Here is a 22104-nt window from a genome sequence, read left to right on the forward strand (position 1 = left end):
CAGAACAAGGTCGCGACCTTAAAGGGTACAGAGGCAATGGCAATCCTGCCTGCTATCCACAGCTTGATGGAAGTCACCTTGATAGCAGCCTCTGTAACTTACTACTTTTTATCAAATCATCATTGGTACTGCAACACTTTTGGGGTCCTTCCAAGTAAGATCTATAGGAGTGCTCCACCAGCTTCTTCTCTAGATTGTTAAAGGGTCTGTCTAGGATTTGATAAACAAGTCTGCTGCTTTCTTAGAAAAATAGCACCCAACTTATCCATGGGTTGAGTCTGGTGTTGCAGCTTATCTCTACTGAAGTGAATGAGGAAGAGCTGCAGTACCGCACACAGCCTGTGGTGGTGTTTTCAGAAGATTGTAGCCTTGTTTTTCCAATCCTGGACAATCCCTTATAAATATTGTACTTCTATTTTGCTTCTTGATAATGAGATGTCAGACATTTTGGTCAGTGAGGGTCCACATACTGAAACTTCCAGGGGTTACTAAAACAAAGGGGCAGAAGCGCGCAACTTAGAGCTGTACATGAGCCTTGTGAGGCGCAGAGTGTAAGCTCTCACCTACGACCTTGTTAGCGCAAAATTCGCTATTATAGATATACCATGTGTTCCAAATTAAATAATATGTGTACAGGCCTGGAGAGCCTTCAAAGACCACAAGCCTACATCATGTGTTCCCCAAAGAGTCATAAAATACTGTATAGAGTGCAAATTAAACATCTTTCAGTTTCCAGACTATCTATGTATGAGACTGCCCTGCTAGCACCCTCACATATCGCAATCAAGAGGGGTATAGTTCCAAATGCTGTTTCATATCTTTTACTGAATTCAGAAGGTTGAGAGGAGGGGCAGCAGGTGCAGACCATGACATTCAATAGCAGGCACATGATAATGATTGTCGGAAGATTAATGAAAACAGAAAACTGGGTGTCCTAACAATAAGGTTGTAACTGCCATGATTAATGTAAATCTTGAGTTTTACCCATAGATGGTTCCAAATATTGTGGAAATGGACAAGCAAAACAGGCTATGCAGTGGTAACCGACAGAAAGAGGTAATTGTACAAAAACCACTCTTTTCCTCCTGAGAGACTCAGTTACTCAGGAAATAGAGGTGATGGCGCTCACTGAAATATGTAAGCTGGCTGCAGGTAAGACTGTTTGTGTCTGCACCGACTTAAGGTACACATTGGGAATCGCACACGATTTCACATCCTTTGTGGCACAGTGGAAGTTTCATGGGGTCCTTGAGTAAGCCAATCCAGAACGCAGAAGCAGTGTCTTTGTTCTACAAGGTTTTAGCTCTTTCTGCACAGGTGACTTATCATCAGAGTCCAGGCTTATGCCACAGAGACAACCACTGAGGCTGGAAGGAACCAGAGAGCAGGCACCGCAGCAGCCTGACTTCCCTTGAATGAGGTAACGGCTGGTAACCTGCTTGCACCTGAAACAGGTGTAGATATTTCTCTGTTGCTTGAATTGCAGGAACAGGCCTCAAAAGAAGAAAAAGGAGGAGTGGAAAAGCGAGCGGAATGCTACAGGGGTCTGGCAGAAAGGTAAAAGCCTGTGCCTCCCCTGCACGCTGTACTCCATGATGTCACACCTGATCCCTGAGCTAACCCATTCATCCAAGGAGGTAATGTGTGGTATGGTGTCTTCTGCTTGGCTTACCCCAGGGTTCAACACTGCTGCAATATGGTTTGTATAGGGATGCATTATATGCGCCCGTTACAATCCAGGCCAATTGGTCAAGGTACCTTCTCCGTGCGAGCCAGACTATCTGTATCAGTGACTGCAGAATGATAGCATACAGCTACCACAGGTAGGTGTTTGGAGTTGTTGGTTTGCATAGACCTCTTTATGTTATTTGGAGGCGTGGCTTGAGAAAAAAAATAAATAAAAATAATTTTTAACACGCCAAAAATATGACCTAAAAATATGTTTTATGAAAGTAATTTTGAATATTTGGATACACCAGAAGTAATAATAAATAATAAAGGTAAACATTTTATTAGTCATCTACTTGGTTAGAACCACGCCTAAATATAAGACTAAGTTGAGGCCCTATGAAGGTTTTGTTTGATAATGCTGCTGTAATAGGCCTATGCCTATTCCAGGCCAAAAAGGAGGGCCTTACCTCCCACGTGAGTGCCTTATATCAGGAGTTATATCATCTGTCACTCATAAATGTGTATTCTCCGTGTTTCCAGATCAAAATGCAAAGAATCCTTTCAAGTGCTGTGAACCACTACAACCTCAGTGAAACTACAAGGAAAGCTAATTTGGGTTCATGTCAGACATTGAATAAAGATAATCAAGGGAGGAGACAAATGTGGCCCATAATCCTTTGTTATATGTAGAACCCTTGCGGTCATTGGGCTGTCATTTCTCTTCTTCCTCAAAAGGGTAACAGAAGACGTACATCCTATGAAGAGGGTTATTACTGTTTCATATGTAATGTGTAGAGGCGTAACTTGAAGCTCCCGGGCCCCGATGAAAAACTTGGAACCGGACCCTGAACTATAATGCTTTACTCATAGTACTGGGTTCCCTATATGGAGAAGAGAGGCCTTATGGGCCCCCAAAAGGCTCCTGAGCCTGGGTGCAACTGTATCCTCTGTACCCTCTATAGTTACGCCCCTGGTAATGTGTCAAAGATCGGAAAAATGTCAACAGATACAATAAGGTAGCAGTAAGTGTACCAATGATTCAGCCATATTGTGTAATCAGACCAATGTTAACCTGTAACAAACAATATAACCTGAAATCACACCTTGGTAAGCCGATCACAATAGACATGTTGTATGTCATCTAAACTATGAACAAGGTGGCTTATGCAGAAAACGTGAAATAAAGATCAATCTTTCAGGAGCCATCTACCTAGAATACCGTTGGGAAACTGTAACGTGTTGTGAGGTATTTTCCTTATCCTGGATATCACCCAGCAGTAGGAAGGGATAAGGCAGGAGACAGGGAAAGGGCAGCAGGCGTGTGGTGTCACCCTTGCGGGAGGCAGCCACATGGCGGAGGTGACAGCTAGGGTTCCCTGTAGGCGGTAGGGAAAGGCCCGAGAACACAAATAGGAAGGAAAAACTATCCAGGAGAATGAAAATACGCACAACAAAGGAGGGAATTGTGGGAGATATCCTATATGTTCACCATTCTGTATGTATTTTCTGTTATCAACTGTGAATATACTGTATTTTGTCTATAATGGTCTGAAACTCTGGGGGAAGTGAAGATCACCCCCCCACCACCTCCACAAGAATTTAAGGAGCAGTGCCTATTGTCCCAAATACTGGTTAAACCAGTTCTAACTGGCCAAACCTTTTTAGGAGTGCTTTGTCTTGGACAGCAGAGAGGAGAAACACAGGATGTTCTTCTCATGAAGCTAAATTCAAGAATGAACTGAGCGTGCTCACTGAAGTTCCTCCCAGATGGATGACATCACAAGCTACCTCACAAATACCTCCCTCTGAGGACAACCAATCAGCACGCTAAATAATGTAACTGTATACTTCCTGTGTTGAAACTTATTTAAGTTTCAACGCGCGCAGAATAAAGACAGACTCTTTGGGGAACACATGATGTAGGCTTGTGGTCTTTGAAGGCTCTCCAGGCCTGTACACATATTATTTAATTTGGAACACATGGTATATCTATAATAGCGAATTTTGCGCTAACAACCTGAAGGTTGCAAGTTCGATCCCTGATGCGTCAGGTAGCCGGCACAAGGTTGACTCAGCCTTCCATCCTTATGAGGTTGGTAAAATGAGAACCCAGTTTGTTGGGGGGTAATAAGTAGTAATTACCTTAAAAGTGCGGCGGAATAAGTTGGCACTATACAAATACCAAGATTTATTTATTTGTACCTCTTTGGATGTGATCAGCGAGTGATCTATAGACTCAAACTTTCTATTGAGCCTCCACATCAGTCCCGAAAGGAGACAATAGGGCAGTGTTCAGATGAGCACTTCTGCTCATTCATTTTAGCGATCGCTGGAGTTCTCAGGACCCAAACTCGAACGGACCAAAACTTCTGACATGTGATAAGCTTTTTAATTTAACTTTTATATCTTAACCCCAAACACATAAGCCGACATCCACCCCAACAGTTACATAGTATGTTAGTCTGAAAAATACACATGTCCATCCAGTTCAGCCTGTTACCCCTCAATGTTAATTCAGAGGAAGGCAAAAAAACCCCAATGAGGTAGAAGCCTATCTTCCTCATTTAAGGGAAGGAATTCTTTCCTAACTCCAATCCAGCAATCAGCATAATGCCCGAATCACTGACTCTTCTGAGTAATCAGTGATATAACATATAATATTGTATCACTCAAGAGACGTCCAGACCCCGCTTGTACTCTTTTATCAAATTCACCATCACCATGTCCTCAGGAGAGACTTCCACAGTCTCACTGCTCTTACAGTAAAGAACCCCTTTCTATGTTGGTGTAGAATCCTATTTTCCTCTAGATGTAGAGAGCGCCCCTTTGTTATTGTCACAGTCTTGGTTATAACTAGATTGTAGGAGAGATCTCTGTACTGACCCCGGTATGAGTATATCTATACATAGTTAGCAGGCCACCCCTCAGCCGTATGTCTTCTAAACTAAAAAAAAACTCAACCTAGTTAACCCTTTAAATGCCATGATCAGTATTTTGAGGTCACAAATGCATCCCCCTTCCTGCGTGATGAGATTGTGAGGTGCCATTTGGTTGCCATGGCAAGCTAGTGCCTTTTAAAGGACCCCAGGGTTGCCATGGTTGGTTGCCAGAGTACCTGTCAGCACATGGTATAATACAATACTATGGTATTGCGTTATACTCTATGAAAGATCAAATGATTGCACGTTCAAGTCCCCTACGAGGACTAAATATACTTTTTAAAAGGAGTTTTAAAAAGTTTTATTAATTATTTGAAAAAATAAAAGATAATTAAAGATTTAACCTCCCTAAACCTTTCCCATATTTATAATAAAAAAAAAAAACTAAACAAAAACATACAATGAATTATTTATCCTGCACAGTGAACGTCACCATAGAAAAAAAATGTGATTTTGCCACATTGCGAATTTTAACATTAACAAGCCCCATAGACACCAGGGGAAAAATGCTGCAAATCTAGCAGTGAAAAAAGAATGGTAGTGGGTAGGCATGTTTGACCATTAGCTATAATAGACCAACCATGGGGTGTTTCAAAAAAGCCAAGAGGAGCACTAAGGACTCAACTCTACTAAGGAGGATCAGTTGGTCTCTGATTGTTGTGATCCTCACCGCCGAACGCTTTAGTGAAATCAGCCCTTTAATAACCTTTTAAATGCAGCAACATTTAACTTGATTATGATAACTTTTTTTTAGTTCCAAGAGTTTTATTGGATTTTTCAAAATAAAAGTTACAAAGTCTTTAAAAATAAAGGATGGGGCAAATTTATCATTAAGACTGGCATTTCAAAAGCTTGTCTTCATACTATTTTCTCCGGCATATAATGAACTTAATATATAAAGCGGTCTTGTTCCTCGACACTGCTGATAAGAGCAGAGAATTCACTGGTAATGAATTACAGCTCTCCATAATAGTAGCTTCCGCTGCTCTCTGTCCTCCTGATCTGCTCCACCAGCCCCCAGTACTTTCATACAGCCCACTGTAACAGTAGCTTTCGCTGATCCCTGTCCTCCTGATCAGCTCCACTGGCCCCCAGTACTGTCATATAGCCCTCTGTAAGGCTGCCTGTCCATGGGTGTTGCGGTAACCCACGGCAGATCTCCGCCGCCTGGGAGCAGGAGATGGCAGATGGATATCCACTATCAGCCTAGCTGACAGATAGGCTGACCGCAGAGAATCGCGTAAAATCGCATCATGCTGCGATTTGCCGTGCGCAAGCGGAGAATCACTATGATTCTCCGCTCGGTGACAGGGGGGCTGCACTCTCCATAGCAACGCTATGGAGAGTGCTCAATGCATTCCCCACAACCGGATTATCACTGGGGAATGCAATTTAAACCCGCCCGTGGACAGGCGGCCTAATAGTACCTCTACCTGCTCTCTGTCATCCTGATCTGATCCACTGGCCCCCAGTACTGTCATACAGCCCTCTGTAACAGTAGCTTTCGCTGCTCTCTGTCCTCCTGATCTGCTCCACCAGCTCCCAGTACTGTCATACAGCCCTCTGTAATAGTATCTCTACCTGCTCTCTGTCATCCTGATCTGCTCCACCATCCCCTAGTACTGTCACACAGCCCTCTGTAATAGTAGCTTTCGCTGCTCTCTGTCCTCCTGATCTGCTCCACCATCCCCTAGTACTGTCACACAGCCCTCTGTAATAGTAGCTTTCCCTGATCTCTGTCATCCTGATCTGCTCCTATGGCCCCCAGTACTGTCATACAGCCCTCTGTAACAGTAGCTTTCGCTGCTCTCTGTTCTCCTGATCTGCTCCACCATCCCCTAGTACTGTCATACAGCCCTCTGTAACAGTAGCTTTCGCTGCTCTCTGTTCTCCTGATCTGCTCCACCATCCCCTAGTACTGTCATACAGCCCTCTGTAACAGCTCCCTGGAAAGACATTGGATGCAGATTGACAACAAGGGAGCAGGCTGGGGAAGAGCTGCCAGTTCTGGCAGACAGAATTTGCTAAGATTTCAGCCCTCCAGTCTGCAGTGCCTGGGAAAGAATACAAGCATAGAAATTAATCAAAAACTTTCAATGAAATCCAACTACAAAAAGTCTTAATTTCCGAAAACACATTGATTAAAAAGAAAGAGTGCAAAAGGTGTATACAGGTGAACAGTTACGTCCTGGGTGCATGGGGTTTGTATAGAGTGGGAAAGGTAGCCACAGGGCTGCTATGACTGACGGCCTATCAAAACATTCCTGTGCCAAGTCTTGGTAGACTGCCTGTCAAAATCCATTATACTGCAGGAGTGATCAAACAATTACAAGTTCAAGTACCCTTTCGGGACTAAATGGATTCAAATATGAGTAAAAACACAACACCAGGATGGTGAAAAAAAATGTAATAAAATGAATCAAAAAGTTGTCTAAACTCCAAAATGGTACCAACAGAAAATACAGGACCTTCTGCAAAAATCTAGTCCTCATGCCACAGTACCAAGGGAAAAATAAAGTTAGGACAGTCAGACGCTGGCGGCAGAAAATAATTTTAATGTTTATTTATTAAGATATACATTTTTTAAGGTACTACAGCCTAAAAAGAAAAAAAAAAACACCATATTTTCCGGTGTATAAGACAACTTTTTAACCCTGGAATATCTTCTCCAAAGTCGGGGGTCGTTTTATACGCCGGGATTACGCTGTGGAAAAAAAAAAACCACATGATGTCATTGAAAGGCTGTGATTGGTTAAACCAGCGCTGGCCTTCATTGGCTGACGCCACGCTGAGTTAGCCAATCAGAGCATTAGCTTTCTGAAGGCAGGGCATTCAAGAGCCACATCCAGAAAGCAATGCTCTGCTGGCATGGAAGAGAGAGTGACAGCCTGCAGCAGCATCGTGGGAGATGAGCATTGATTTTTTTTCTACAGTGTATTCCCGGCGTATAAGTTATACACCAGAAAATAAGGTATATGAATTTGGTATCGTCCTACCTGTACTGACTTATGGAATGACGTTTTCATGTCATTTTTGCTGCAGCGTATATGCTGTAAAAACAAGACCCTCCCAAGATGACGGATTTCAGTTTTTTTCCCCCATTTCACTCCACTTAGAATTTTTGGAACGTTTTTCACATTATATTGAACATTAAATAGAACCATTGAAAAATACAACTCATCCCGCAAAAAACAACAAGTCCTCAGACAGCTACATCATTGGAGAAAGAGAACAGTTATGGTTAGAAAGGGGGGAGGGAAAACCAAAAATAAAGGCAAAAAAATGGGCAACGTGCTTAGGCCTTAGTCAGACGGGCGTTTTTTCGCACGATTTGCGGATCGCATGACGGATGCGCATCCGCAAATCGCGTGACCGGTGCGCGCAAGTCGCCCGCAAATCGCCCGAAAATCTGCTCCTAGCCGCGTTTCATTAGAAACGGGTCGGAGCTGTCCAACGCATTGCATTCAATGGAGACGGCAATAGAGCCGGCTCCATTTAAAGCAATGCGCTGCGGGCGAGCCCGGGATGAATTGTCGGGAAGGGCTTAAATATATAAGCCCTTCCCTGCAATTCATCCTAAAATGTGTAAAAATAAAAAATATATATGTACTCACCTTCTCCCGGCAGCCGGAGCTCCGCGTGGCCGTCCTGCAGTGGGTGTGAAGGGGGTGTGAGTCAGACCTGCCCCCTGATTGGCTCATCGCTGAGCCAATCAGAGGCATGTCTCACTCACACCCATTCATGAATTCATGAATGGATGTGAGTCAGACCTGCCCCTGATTGGCTCAGCGCTGAGAGGCAGCAGTCACTCACCCATTCATGAATTCATGAATGGGTGTGTGAGTGAAACCTGCCTCTGATTGGTCAGGGCTGTGACCAACCAGAGGCAGATCATTCAGCAGGCGGGGATTTTAAAGCCCCGCCGGCTGAATAGTGCCGAGAAGCAGTTCAGGAGAACTGACAGCGGCCGCGGCTGGACTCCGGCTGCAGCGGAAAGGTGAGTATACAATTTTTTTTTTATTTTAACACATTTTAGGATGAATTGCAGGGAAGGGCTTATATATTTAAGCCCTTCCCGACAATTCACCCCGCGCACGCCGGCAGCCCATTGCTTTCAATGGAGCGGCTGTATTGCCGGCTCCATTGAATTCAATAGGTTCAAAGTAAAAAAATATAAAAAAATGCTTCTGCGCTGCCTCGAACAAACGACCGGTTTTGACAATAATAATATTGTCTAAAGGATTTATTTAGGTTTGGGTACAACGCGTTTCGTCGTTAAACACGACTTTATCAAGTACATAATGTAGTTATATGACAAAACATCTTTATATAGTTACTTACAAGTGAAGTATGGTGCAAATCTCATTGTAGTTCAGGTGATGGCCGCTCACATGACCTCCACGTCATCTGTGCGGTGTTGGAATGTAAGGAAGGGTGAAATCGAAACTACTTCCGGGATTCCGGGTGATCATGTGACCCGGAGGTCACCTGATTGATGATGCAAGTGTGCCCACACGCCCACGGGTCACATGATCACCCGGAATCCCGGAAGTAGTTTCGATTTCACCCTTCCTTACATTCCAACACCGCACAGATGACGTGGAGGTCATGTGAGCGGCCATCACCTGAACTACAATGAGATTTGCACCATACTTCACTTGTAAGTAACTATATAAAGATGTTTTGTCATATAACTACATTATGTACTTGATAAAGTCGTGTTTAACGACGAAACGCGTTGTACCCAAACCTAAATAAATCCTTTAGACAATATTATTATTGTCAAAACCGGTCGTTTGTTCGAGGCAGCGCAGAAGCATTTTTTTATATTTTTTTACTTTGAACCTATTCACACCGTGGGCCCAATCTAACATTGGACACAGCAGCTCTGCAGCAGCACTCCAGCGACCAGGGAACCAGCCGGACATCATATGAAAGATCCCATAAGAGATCTGATAAGCCAACTCGGACTTTGGAGGCGTTGGTGGGACTCCTCTCCACAGGAGTTTCCACCACACGCCAGGTGAGTCATTTTTAATTTTATTTTATTTTAGTTTCATCTTCACTCTCTCACGAGTCACGATTTTCCAGTGATCACACTAAATATACTCCACCAACTAGCCACCTGAAGCGCCTCCCTGACCATTTCTTTATCCATTGAATTCAATGGGCAAACATCGTTCTTCTCTGCCACAGCTGTTACAGCTGTGGCAGAGAAGAATGATTTGTCTTCTATATGTTCTCAATGGGGTCGGCGCTGCTGCCGCCGGCCCCATTGAGCGCATATAGAGAAGAGAACAGGAATCGCAGATCGCAGATAGGTGCGATCTGCGATTTCTGTTCTATAATTTATCGGACGAGCGCATAAAAAGCGCTCATGTGTCCGATACCATTGCAAAGCAATGGTTTTATAAAATCGCCGGACGCATGCGCATGCGCAAATCGCGGCTAAAAATGCCCGTCTGACTAAGGCCAAAGGGGTTAAACTGTGATACATCTGTATAATGATAAACATAGCTGCCCGTGCCATCCACGACTGAGGGTGCTTTCACACTAAACGCCTGAGCCAATGAGCAAACATGAAATGAATGATGAATGAATGAATTATAGTTCAGTTGTGTTCACACTGAATGATTATCCTTGATTTTTGCTCATTTAAACGATTTTTTAAATGATAATCATTCCATGTAAAGAAGCGATTGTCCGCAGCGCTGTAACCAGTTCCGCCGTTCCCTGGCAGCCTGTTGTAGGTGAGAAAGTCTATTTTGTATCTCTTGGAATAAGCGCTCATGGAATCATCAGTAACAGGCTCAGTGTTATCAAGAGAGACAACATCAAAGAGATGAACAGATTTTCGCCCTCGGGTGATCAGTGACATCTAACCAAGAAAGCTGCGTTTCGGTACCTCTATTATCGCCCCATGGAATAATCAGCAAACACCTTCCAACTTCATAACACGAACCAATTAATGCATTGAAACAAATTAGATTTACGTCCATCGATTTTGGCCTCTAACACTTTTTTAAATAAATTAGAGCGATATAATTAATTCTCTCTCCACGTTGCAGGAGGCGCCGGCTGAAAACAAGTCAGACATAATCCCTCATATGCTCCTGCTTATACATGTATTTGTAAAACAAGTTCTTCATATGAACTCCAAGTCGATGCAACATTAATGAGAACAACATCTACGCCTCGGCAAGTCAATGGAGCTCTCAAAGAGACCAAACGTAACGACTTCACCTGCTCAGTATTAATGCGGCTCTAGAAGATATGCAAAGACATGAAGCGCTCTCACCTCCAAGCTTTCCTTTGTAGAGTCAAGAAGAAGCTAAAACCTGACCGGTCTGCAGGGAGGTCTACAACAACAAGCGCGTTAGGCTGTGATTTATTTGGTTGTGTATTTGGAGGGCCGACTCTGTAGTGATCAGGATGCTGCAAAGCAAGATCTTTGGCGGATCGCCTTTTTATTTTTCTACAATTACATAGTAGCACACACTGAATGCCCCCTTTATTACCCCCCATCTAGTAGCGTTGGACTCCTTTGGCCTTCAGATCTGCACAATTTGCCGTAGTGTAGATCCCACCAGGTGATGAAACCGTTCTGCAGGAATATCGGCCCTTGCGGACAGGAAGTTTCTTGTAGTTCCCGCAGATTAGATGGCGGTGCTGACATGTTCTGACCAGCTGACAGGAAGGGGTCAGTGATTCATGCTGCTTGCACCAAATTCTGACCTCCCATCAGCAACAGAAATCTGGCTCCATCTGACCAGGAGATGTTTTTCCGCTACTCAGTTTTGTGCTCTTTTGCCCGCTGGAGTCTCACCTTTCTATTTCTTCTTAGACACAATTGGGCTTATTTACTAATACTGTCTAAAAATTAGACTACACAGTGTTAAAATGCGTCAGCTTTATCAAGTAGCTATGCTGAATGACAGTTCTGTCTAATTTCAAGGCTGTACAGCCTAAGGGTAGACCACATGTTATTTGGCTTGTTTCATGCCACAAATTGTGCCAACATTATGGCATAATTTTGAGCAAATTTAGTCCAAATCCCTTTTTTGGACGATTCTGAAAAAGGGTCTGAAAGTATCTAAAAACACATAGTATATGTGGTGCAAGGCAGTTTTCTGGCACAACTTGTCATCTGCTGTTATTGCCAATGCCTGCTGAGGATGGACCCTTAAATTAAAGCACCAGCGGTGTATTCTACTGCTCCTGACTGTGCAGCGCCTGTTAGTCAGAACGATTCCTGACATCCTCTTCCGACCCCTTTCAGTGAGGCCTTAGTCAGACGGGCGTTTTTAGCCGCGATTTGCGCATGCGCATGTGTCCGGCGATTTTATAAAACCATTGCTTTGCAATGGTATCGGACACATGAGCGCTTTTTATGCGCTCGTCCGATAAATTATAGAACAGAAATCGCAGATCGCACCTATCTGCGATCTGCGATTCCTGTTCTCTTCTCTATATCCGCTCAATGGGGCCGGCGGCAGCAGCGCCGACCCCATTGGGAACATATAGAAGACAAATCATTCTTCTCTGCCACAGCTGTAAATCCCCGCCTGCTGAATGATCTGCCTCTGATTGGTCACAGCCCTGACCAATCAGAGGCAGGTTTCACTCACACACCCATTCATGAATTCATGAATGGGTGAGTGACTGCTGCCTCTCAGCGCTGAGCCAATCAGGGGCAGGTCTGACTCACATCCATTCATGAATTCATGAATGGGTGTGAGTGAGGCATGCCTCTGATTGGCTCAGCGCTGAGCCAATCAGGGGGCAGGTCTGACTCACACCCCCTTCACACCCACTGCAGGACGGCCGCGTGGAGCTCCGGCTGCCGGGAGAAGGTGAGTATATATATATTTTTTATTTTTACACATTTTAGGATGAATTGCAGGGAAGGGCTTATATATTTAAGCCCTTCCCGACAATTCATCCCAGGCTCGCCCGCAGCGCATTGCTTTAAATGGAGCCGGCTCTATTGCCGTCTCCATTGAATGCAATGCGCTGGACAGCTCCGGCCCATTTCTAATGAAACGCGGCTAGGAGCAGATTTTCGGGCGATTTGCGGGCGACTTGCGCACACCGGTCACGCGATTTGCGGATGCGCATCCGTCATGCGATCCGCAAATCGCGTGAAAAAACGCCCGTGTGACTAAGGCCTGAGGAGTTGTTTCCGTCCGCAGGATCCCCTTTTACTGGATGTTTTCCTTGATCACGCCATTCTCCGTATACTCTCCACATATGAGGAAACCCCCCGCGGTTGGCAGTGAGACCACGGCTAGCCTAGCACCGATGACTGGACCTCCATTTAATGTGGATTCCCACTGAAGCTGATCCACAGAAATCGTGCCACGTGATTTTATACCGCACTCCGAGGATAACTGCCTTACAGGGAAGCTGCAGTTCTAAAAAGACTGTTGCCTCTAATGAAGGGGCCATGCAGTATAGTTTTGGAGGGCTAAAAACAGACATAGTGTACATCCATCCATTTCCGACTATTATCCTGCAATGTTAATCCAGAGGAGGGGAAAAAACATGAGTTAGAAGCCAACTTTCCTCATCCTGGAGGAAACATTCTTTTTAGACTCCAAATCTGACAGTCAGAATAAATCAATGATCCGACTCCAGAAATCATCTGACTATGAGTTGTAACATTGTTACACTGCAGTAACGTGTGCCGCTCCTTGTGAACTCCTTTACCTATAAATATATTCACAAGAACAAAGAAACCACAATTCTGTCTGATGACGTTCGGCTCGAAATGTTCTGTTTAATCCGCCTTCTTTGGGGACTTCTGCTTTCAGTCTGTTTGTTTTTGTGGATATACATCTTTCTACCTACCCTCTAAGTTGGTCAGCCCTTCTTGTGATTTTAGAGCTTTTTCTGTTTCCTGTGAGCTATTTAGATGCTTCATCCCCGTTGCCCCTTTCATCCCACAGCATGCAGTCTCGCGTACGACTAGAGAAGAGATACTGCAGCTGCATCCCCTCCTTACCCCCCACCCCCCATCCTCTTTCATTGACTGCTTTACTTTAGCTTACATTTTTGGTGACTGAGGGGGTTTATGGTTGGAGAGCCTGCAGGCCGGAAAAGGAGACCCGGCAGCCGTTGGAAGGTGAGGGAAATGCATTTTTTCCCTTGCTTTGATACAGATGTAGCATCTCCACAGGCTTGGTGGGAGAGACATACTACAGAGTTATTGGGCTACACTACGAGCAGCTCAGCAGTTATTACAAAGCAAGGGCTACACAATATGTTTGGCTGGATCCTCGGGAAGAAAAAGGTATGGCAAATTTGCTTAGACAATAATAAGTGAATTCTCATCTCAAGTTGGAAGACTTGGTAAAACTAACTCAAAGATGGGGAGCTCTGTTGCATTGAGCTTTTCCAGACATGGATCAAGTATATATCAAATTTACCAAACAAGTAAAATATGTGAACAGGCTTCAAAAACCAAGAAATCAGGACTCATAAATCTAGTGACATAACCAAGTTAGGAGATCAATAGCAGGGACTCCATTACAAAGTTTGGTACACGTCTACAGAACTCTCCAGAAGTTTGGAAACACACCATCTTTTAAACGCCATTCAGAAAGCTCTCTGGAATGTTTTACACCAAATCGGACATGGGTCCTGACCAAAAACATGACATGTGATCCACTGGATGCCAAGAGTAAAGATGGCCGCCATACAGGTAATGGGTGGACACTTGAAGAAGTCCAAACTGTGAAGCTACCTCCACATTCCAAGAGTCAGGCAGAAGGCTCAGACGTTTTTTCTTTTGGCTTGTACTTCAATAAACATGCAGATCCCAAAGCATCGGGTTTGGACTATTTGTTCCCAACATTTTAAGGCAGATTTACAAATCTCTGGATGGTTCTCAAAGTCAATTTTATTTACAGATAAAGTCAAATGTGACTTTTTAATGTTGCTCATCATCTAAATCAGTGTTCTTTAGGGGGTTGCACCACAAGTTGTCCCCTATCACCGCTGAGACCCCACTAATCTCCAGCACGGGACTCCCGTATCTCACTCTGACTGTCACTGCAGGAGTTTCTTCTCCCCCACAGTGACGTCAGTGTGAATGGAGCGCTGGCTGAGCATGAGCGGTCATCACTGCATTCATTTTAATGGGGCTGATGGAAATACCTGAGCAGGTGCCACTCAGGTACCTCGGCTGTCCCAATGAAAGTGAATGAAGCGCTAGCGCCCCCTGCATGACAAGTGCTCCATTAAGTCTCCTCCTCACTGCAGGGGATGCAGTAAACCCACAGTGAGCAGGACAGGGGTACTGGACTACTAGTCTCAAGATCATTCAGCAAGTTATCCCTTATGCTGTGGATAGGGTATAGCTTGCAGTTTAGTACAACCCCTTAAACCAGTATTCTCCAGCTGTTGCAGAAGTACATGTCTTCGCCTTTTCTGACAGCCGGGCATTATGGGAATCGCAGTTTTACAACAACTAGAGAGCCATTGGTTAGAGACTACTGATCTACTGTAGACGATTCCAGCTAACATGCAAACTACAAAGTGCCATATTGAAAACAGGCTTCATCTAGTAGTACACATTAGTAGAGCATGCAGCCCTCAATATGCCCCATACATGTCATAATATTCCACCAACAGCGTTAAGGTTCACTTACTTTCAATAATGATTTTTCTTCCCGTCCAGTCATCCTTGATTAATTGGATATTTCCATAATGAGCATCGCTGTAGAAAATGCGGTTAGTACCTTTTTCACTGAAATTGTAATCAAATGCCAGGGAGATGATGTTTTTGAAGTATTCCGGGTTTTCGTATGGTTGTACGGGTGAATTCAAATTGGTTTCATCAGAAAGGTGAATACTTTTCAGAACTGTTCTTCCAGAGTACAACAAGTAGCCCTCATGTTTTAGACAAGTAATCCCATTTTTGGCTAGATATCCATGAGCGCAAGCACACGTCCTTTGTGTATTCCCGCGGTATAAGCAAATTTGTTGACATCCTCCATTGTTTTTAGCACAGATGTTGGTTCCTGTAGAGAGGGAAAAAATGAGGCATTCTGTGACTGTCGCGGGTCATTGGCCATGTTTATTCTACTCTTTTATCAAGTCTCATAAGGATCATCTGTTTAAACGGTTTGCATTCTAATGAATAATGGAGACAAGTTATGCAGAAAATTGTGAATAGAACTAAAATAGAAAGAAAGATACTTTCCAATCAGCAACCAATCCTGAGAGCTCCTGGGCTACTTAGATCCACTCCAGCCATCAGATCAGGGTCTAGACTGTGAGAAGATGCAAGTTTGTTTCTAGGGTATACAATAATTAACAGCAGCTCCCCGCCCGGTGCATAGTAATCTGTAGCCTGGAGGAGGATCCACCCAAAGCGGTGGGGGGGGGGGGGGACATGTCGGGCCATTATCCGGTTAGCAGACTCAAACAGCAGAAGTTTCTCCAGCTTGGGTATATAAATAATAGAGATGAGCGAGCACCAAAATGCTCAGGTACTCGTTACTCGAGTCGAACTTTTAGTGATGCTCGAGAGTTCGTTTCGAGTAACGAACCCCATTGAAGTCAATGGGCGACTCGAGCATTTTTGTATATTACTGGTGCTCCGCTAAGGTTTTCATTTGTGAAAATCTTAGCAAATCACCAAAGTCATGTAAAAAACACAGAAATGGATAGGGCAGGCGAGGAGCAACATGCAGGGCTGCATTTCGGGCTCCGAGGTCTCACTATTAAGCCACAATAGTGGCAAGAGTGAGACCCCCTCCCCCCACTGTCAGCATAAAGATCGTTCTCCTCTGCCACAGCTGTAACAGCTGTGGCAGAGAAGAATGATGTTAGCCCATTGAATTCAATGGAGCCGGCAATACAGCCGGCTCCATTGAAAGCAATGGGCTGCCAGCGAGCGCGGGATGAATTTTTGGGAAGGGCTTAAAAATATAAGCCCTTACCTGAAAAAGAAAGATTTTAGTGTAAAAAAGAATAAAAATGCAGGCATTCTTTTCAATGGAGCCTCTGCTGCTGCCGGCGACTCCATTGAAGACAATGGTCCGCTGGCACACCTGAATTCTTTTTCAGGGAAGGGCTTTACATATAAGCCATTCCCTGGAAATGAATTAAAAGTGATTTAAAAAACAAAAAAAAATAGATACTCTCCTCCCTTCAGCTGCCGGGGCACAGCCGTGTGTTCTCCTGCTGTCCCCTGCACTGTGGTGCTGAACTGCTGTCATTCAGCTGAGAGCTGCGCTGAGCCAATCAGAGGCAACACTCACTCACCCATTCATGAGTTCATGAATGGGTGTGAGTGAGATCTGCCTCTGATTGGCTCAGCGCTGAGCCAATCAGGGGCATGTCTGACTCACACCCCCTTCACACCCACTACAGGCCGGCCGCGCTGAACTCCATCTGCCGGGACAAGGTGAGTATATATATATTTTTTATTTTTACACATTTCTGGATGAATTGCAGGGAAGGGCTTATATATTTAAGCCCTTCCCGACAATTCATCCCGCGCTCGCCGGCAGCCCATTGCTTTCAATAGAGCCGGCTGTATTGCCGGCTCCATTGAATTCAATGGTCAGTGCTCGTTTAATCGAGACGAGTACCGCGTGGTGCTCGTCTCGAGTAACGAGCATCTCAAGCACCCCAATACTCGAACGAGCATCAAGCTCGGACGAGTATGCTCGCTCATCTTTAATAAATAAGCATTAATTGGATCATCTTTAAAAATGGGCTGCAAAACACGTGACAGCTGTGATTTAGAGATTCACCCCAAACACGTTGCCTGATGTTTTTGCTGGGTTGTGCACCCGTGTTTTTAAGATCTAATAAATGCTTATTTTTATACCCAAGCCAGAAAAACTTTAACTGTTTAAACCAGATTATTTCCGTCTGATCTCCTGGTATTTGATCCATGCCTGAACTGCCCAGCTTTCTTGACCGCTCCAATCCTGACCTTGGCTCATTAGTTGACTGCACTTTCCTCGTCTGCTGCCTGCCCTGACCCTTGGCAGGATTTTTATTGTGAAAGTTTTCCGCCGGTCTTGACTCCATCTCTGTTCTAAGACTATGTTCCATCGCATCACATTGCAGAAAACCTGACCAAATGTGTCAGTTTCCTCTCAACTAAGACTATTTTTAGTGTAACTGGATGAGGGTCCCCACAGTGAAGACCAGATCCCGATTGTGGGGATGAAAATGTGAAAACTGGGGTACAGCCTCTGGATTTAGCACAAAGTCAAATTGGTTATGTGGCACAGCAGATTCACACCTGCTGCCATGACAAAGTTTGGTGCAGCCTTTATTGTTACATCATTTTATAAAAGTTTGGAACTGTTATATGTCCTTAAGGAAATGTCTTGTGCAAGCTCATGCAAGAAAGAGTGAGAGCAGGACAGGAAATGTATGGTCTTAGGACGGATGTAGCACAGAAGCTGACCAGTATCTTCCCAAAGTAGGCCCGTTTCCCGCATCTCCTATAGACCTTTTCACGAGCCCAGCCCGTCCTGTGCCCACTGAACAGGACGTCCTGTGCCCACTGTGGTCCAGGCACATCTGTTCTCAGCATCGCAGAGGTCAGCTCCCTACCAACCAGACACTTATGGGTATAGATGAGCAAAATGTCGGCCCTGTTTGAAATTTGCAGATTCAGTTGACATTTACCAGACATTAAAATGCAAGAGAAAATTTAATTTTCCTGGGTTGTGATAAACTTCTAGTAAATTTAATAAAAACTGGAAAATGAATCCTACTTTGTAGTTTATCGGCTAGAAAAACTGGTGATTTATGCAAAACTATTTACTCATCTCTTTTTTTGCATATTGAATTGAAATGCTGAAATTATTCACATTTTTGAAAAACCTCTATATTATGTATATGCATTTTCCTAGAGCAATACTAGTGCAATTATAGTCTAGTTCAGTCCATTCAATTCACTCATGAAAGAGATCTATCATCCAATTTGATTAACAAAAGATGTAGCCAAACCGGGCTTTGCCATGGCTTCTCAACCGTTTTCACCTGCGGCCTCACCAACCAGAACATGATGATAAGTCTTACCAACAGTCAAAGATTTTAAGTTTACCTTAATGTATCTGTTATTAGTGACCTAAACCCAATATGACATCAAAATTAGCACAAGATGGTCCAGATCTTGGAACCCCCCAAAACAATTGATCTGTAGGTAGGACAGTCTCCTGGTTTAAGTAGGACCTTGAGCGACAGAATCACATTTGGCCCCTTAGTAATTTATAGGTCCTATTGTTCCTTCTTAATCATTTATATAGATCCTTCTGTGCTGTCTTGGTCATCTACAAGTCCCACTGTGGCCCCTGAATCATATATAAGCCCTTTTGTACTCCTTAAGTCATTTATAGGCCACACTGTACCCCTGAGTCATTCATACGCCCCACTGTGCTTCCTGAGTCATTAATAGAGCCCACTAAGCAATTAGTAAGGACTCACTGTGCCCCAACAATAAACTCATCTTCATCACGCTCCCACAATATTCTCCATCTTCTGCCTTAGCCTCTTCTGGCCAGCATCGTAGAGAATGGTGCAGGCGGCACAATGACATCATCATAACATCTGCATCATAAAGTAGGTGCCAGATGGCAGAGCAGGAACCCTTCATCTTCCTGCAGTGCCTCTGTCATAGTTAATTGTATCAGCATCTTTAAGACATGCATACAATTGACTTTAAAAAATTGAAGAAGACCAGATCGATCCCACCAGAGTGGGCTTCCCAGGTTTAGTAGGCTCCGACACATGCCCAAGTTTGCTGGGTGTTGATGCTGGACCAGTTAGTAGTATTATATGGTGGTGAATGATTGTCTATGTAATGCTTGAGTAATCTGAGATGACCAATGCAAGAGCCATTCTTACAGAGCAGCTGTCTATTCTGAATCATGGAGGGGGGTCCAAATGAGGAGCTCCCCTTTAAGACAGCTATATGCCCTATTAGGACATCTAGACAAGACCTATCTTCATGAGACCACCCTGTGAAGTTGCTATATTAGAGATTCCTGCAGTCAGAGAAAAGCCAGTACACTGTAGAATCACTCAAATGATCATCTTTATGGGGCACTTTACCAAAAAATCTTTTTATATTCATTATAACATTTACATTTTTTATTATATCCAGTCATTCCCAACGAATGATGGATGTGTTCAACGGGACCGGCTATTAACTTCTCCATTTTCACTTAAAAAACAAACCTTAGAAACGAGAAAGAAGATTAACTTTGTTTTCAGGATTCTGACTAAGACAAATGAGCGAAAGGCGACTTGAAAAGAAACATGCCGTCTCCGTATAATCATCTATATATTGACTTGTCTTTGAACTTAGTCAGAAATGTACAAACATCCTTCTAAATTGAATGAAAGCATTCTCTAATTAACACTTATTCATTGATGCTAATTAGAAATGGAAAACTCAGAGGATTTAGCAAAGTTTGTGGGAAAGCCACTTCAACTCGTTTGACTCTCCAATTACGAAACTTTTTGTTTTTCAATTTGCATTCATTGTTTTTTCCTGAATCGCTCCCTCGGTTCCACGATCCTGTCCCTTTAGAACTAAGTCATTTTTGGCCTTCAAGCTAATTTTACGTTCTTTCATTTTGGTATGCTGGACCTTTTTTTTGTTAGTTGCATCTACATCTCAGTCTTTTAATGTATTGTTACATTTAAAAATGGATAATAGGAAAAACGTATCTCTACGCCGTATGTGCAGATTTAGAGGATACTTTACCTAGAAAACTGTGGCAGATGTTTGCCTATCAGACCAAGGCAAATGAAATTTGGGGTCTACATAACGCTAGGTCGGACAGAAAGGAAACTTTTCTAAAATGACTCTTGACCCCAGAATGTAGCTAATGTAAATTAGTAGAATGTTACAATGTAATTAGATTTATGTAACGTAACCACAAACTGTAGTTCTACCTGAACATTTGGGAAAATGTAAGAAACTGCTGGTTCAGAAAAAACATTTTAAAATAATCTGTTATGTATTTAGTAGAGAGGAATCCCCATTCAGGAAACTGAAGAGAGCAGTTACAAAGAGTACCTCTCTCTGGAGGACTTATGCCCCATTTAGATGGGGTGAGCTGTTGGCAAACGATGCCCGACTGCTCATTCCAATGATGCTCACTGATGTGTTGTTACACAGGAAAGAGTATTGCTAGCATCACTGGAAGCTCTACCGGCATGTAAGCATGGCGGCCAAGAAGTGCTCTCCCCCTGCCCGCCTCCATTCACTTTAAACAGTTTACACTACTCTTTACACGGAATGGCTCGTCATTCAGTTTACTGAACAACCAAACAATTCTCATACAGTCATTTAGTTGCTGCATGCATTTACACGGGGCGACTATTGTTCAAATACCAGCGGGGCGTAGGAATTTGAACAATTCTGAACAATAATTGTCCTTAAGTATGATCATACATTAACCCCTTGAGTGGCGGGTTTCCTACCACCCTGTCGTGCCCACCAGGGCAGGTTTTTTAAAATGGTCTAATCATTGAATTTCAACTAATTTTGCAGTTGCGTCTCAAGAGCCATAACTTTTTCATTTTTCCATTGACATGACCATATAAGGGCTTGTTTTTTGCGGGACAAGTTGTGATTTTTTAAACAGGGGGAGGAAAAAAAGAAATGGGGAAAAAAGAAAAAAAGGGGCCATGTCATTAAGGGGTTAAATAATGCATTAACTTCCTTCTCTGGGTCATTATGACGCATGGATACCACATGTGTGATTGTATTTTTGATTTTTTACAAAGTAAAGGGAGACAAGTGTTTTTATTATTTTTTTTATAATTTTTTTCCGGTTTTTTTTTATTTTTTTATTTTTTTGTCCCTTTAGGGGACTTCCACAGGGACCCATCAGGACCCCTGATCACATTCCGGGGGTCCGATGGTGACAGCCCTTTACATGCTGCAGTGACAGCCCTTTACATGCTGCAGTCACATAGACTGCAGCATGTAAAGGGTTAACACAGCAGAGATCGGAGGTTTTCTCTGATCTCTGCTGTAAGAGCAGGTACCTAGCTGTCCTCTGACAACCAAGCACCAAGCTCTCCCTGTCACAGAGACCATCGGCTTGCTTCTGACAAGCCGATGGTCTCTATGGCAACCTGTAAACAAAGCAGGAAATTGCCGGCATATTGGCAATATCTTCTGCTGGTTTTTCAAAGCCCTTGCTTTGTTCTCTGTGGGTCTGTGCAGGCAGAGCACACTGTCACAGCTTGTGGCATTGTGCTCTGCAGCTCCCATAGTGATACATAGCCTGGAAATCTTCCGGGCTATGTTGCTATGAGCAGTGGAGCTCGTCCCGGAAAATTTCTGGGCGTGCCACTCAAGGGGTTAAACAGCTCATTCATTTCAAAAGACACCATGTAATACTCCATTTCTCCTGTGGTTGTGCTGTTGCGGAATTGAACACCTAGCAGATCCGCTTACCGCTGATGACTAGAGAGTCTACATGGTAAAGAGCAGCACATG

The 22104-nt window shown here is 43.7% G+C and overlaps 1 protein-coding gene across 1 annotated transcript in view; it reads right to left on the reverse strand.

The window, feature by feature from the left end:
* LRP1B (LDL receptor related protein 1B) overlaps positions 1-22104 on the reverse strand; it is a 1872788-nt gene that overhangs the window by 480266 nt on the left and 1370418 nt on the right. The window contains exon 42 of the mRNA XM_066577770.1: positions 15263-15634. Within this exon, the coding sequence (XP_066433867.1) occupies positions 15263-15634 (372 nt within the window). The remainder of the gene's footprint in view (positions 1-15262; positions 15635-22104) is intronic.

The sequence above is a fragment of the Eleutherodactylus coqui genome, chromosome 8 (genome assembly GCF_035609145.1).
Source record: "Eleutherodactylus coqui strain aEleCoq1 chromosome 8, aEleCoq1.hap1, whole genome shotgun sequence".
In the NCBI taxonomy this organism is placed as follows: Eukaryota; Metazoa; Chordata; class Amphibia; order Anura; family Eleutherodactylidae; genus Eleutherodactylus; species Eleutherodactylus coqui.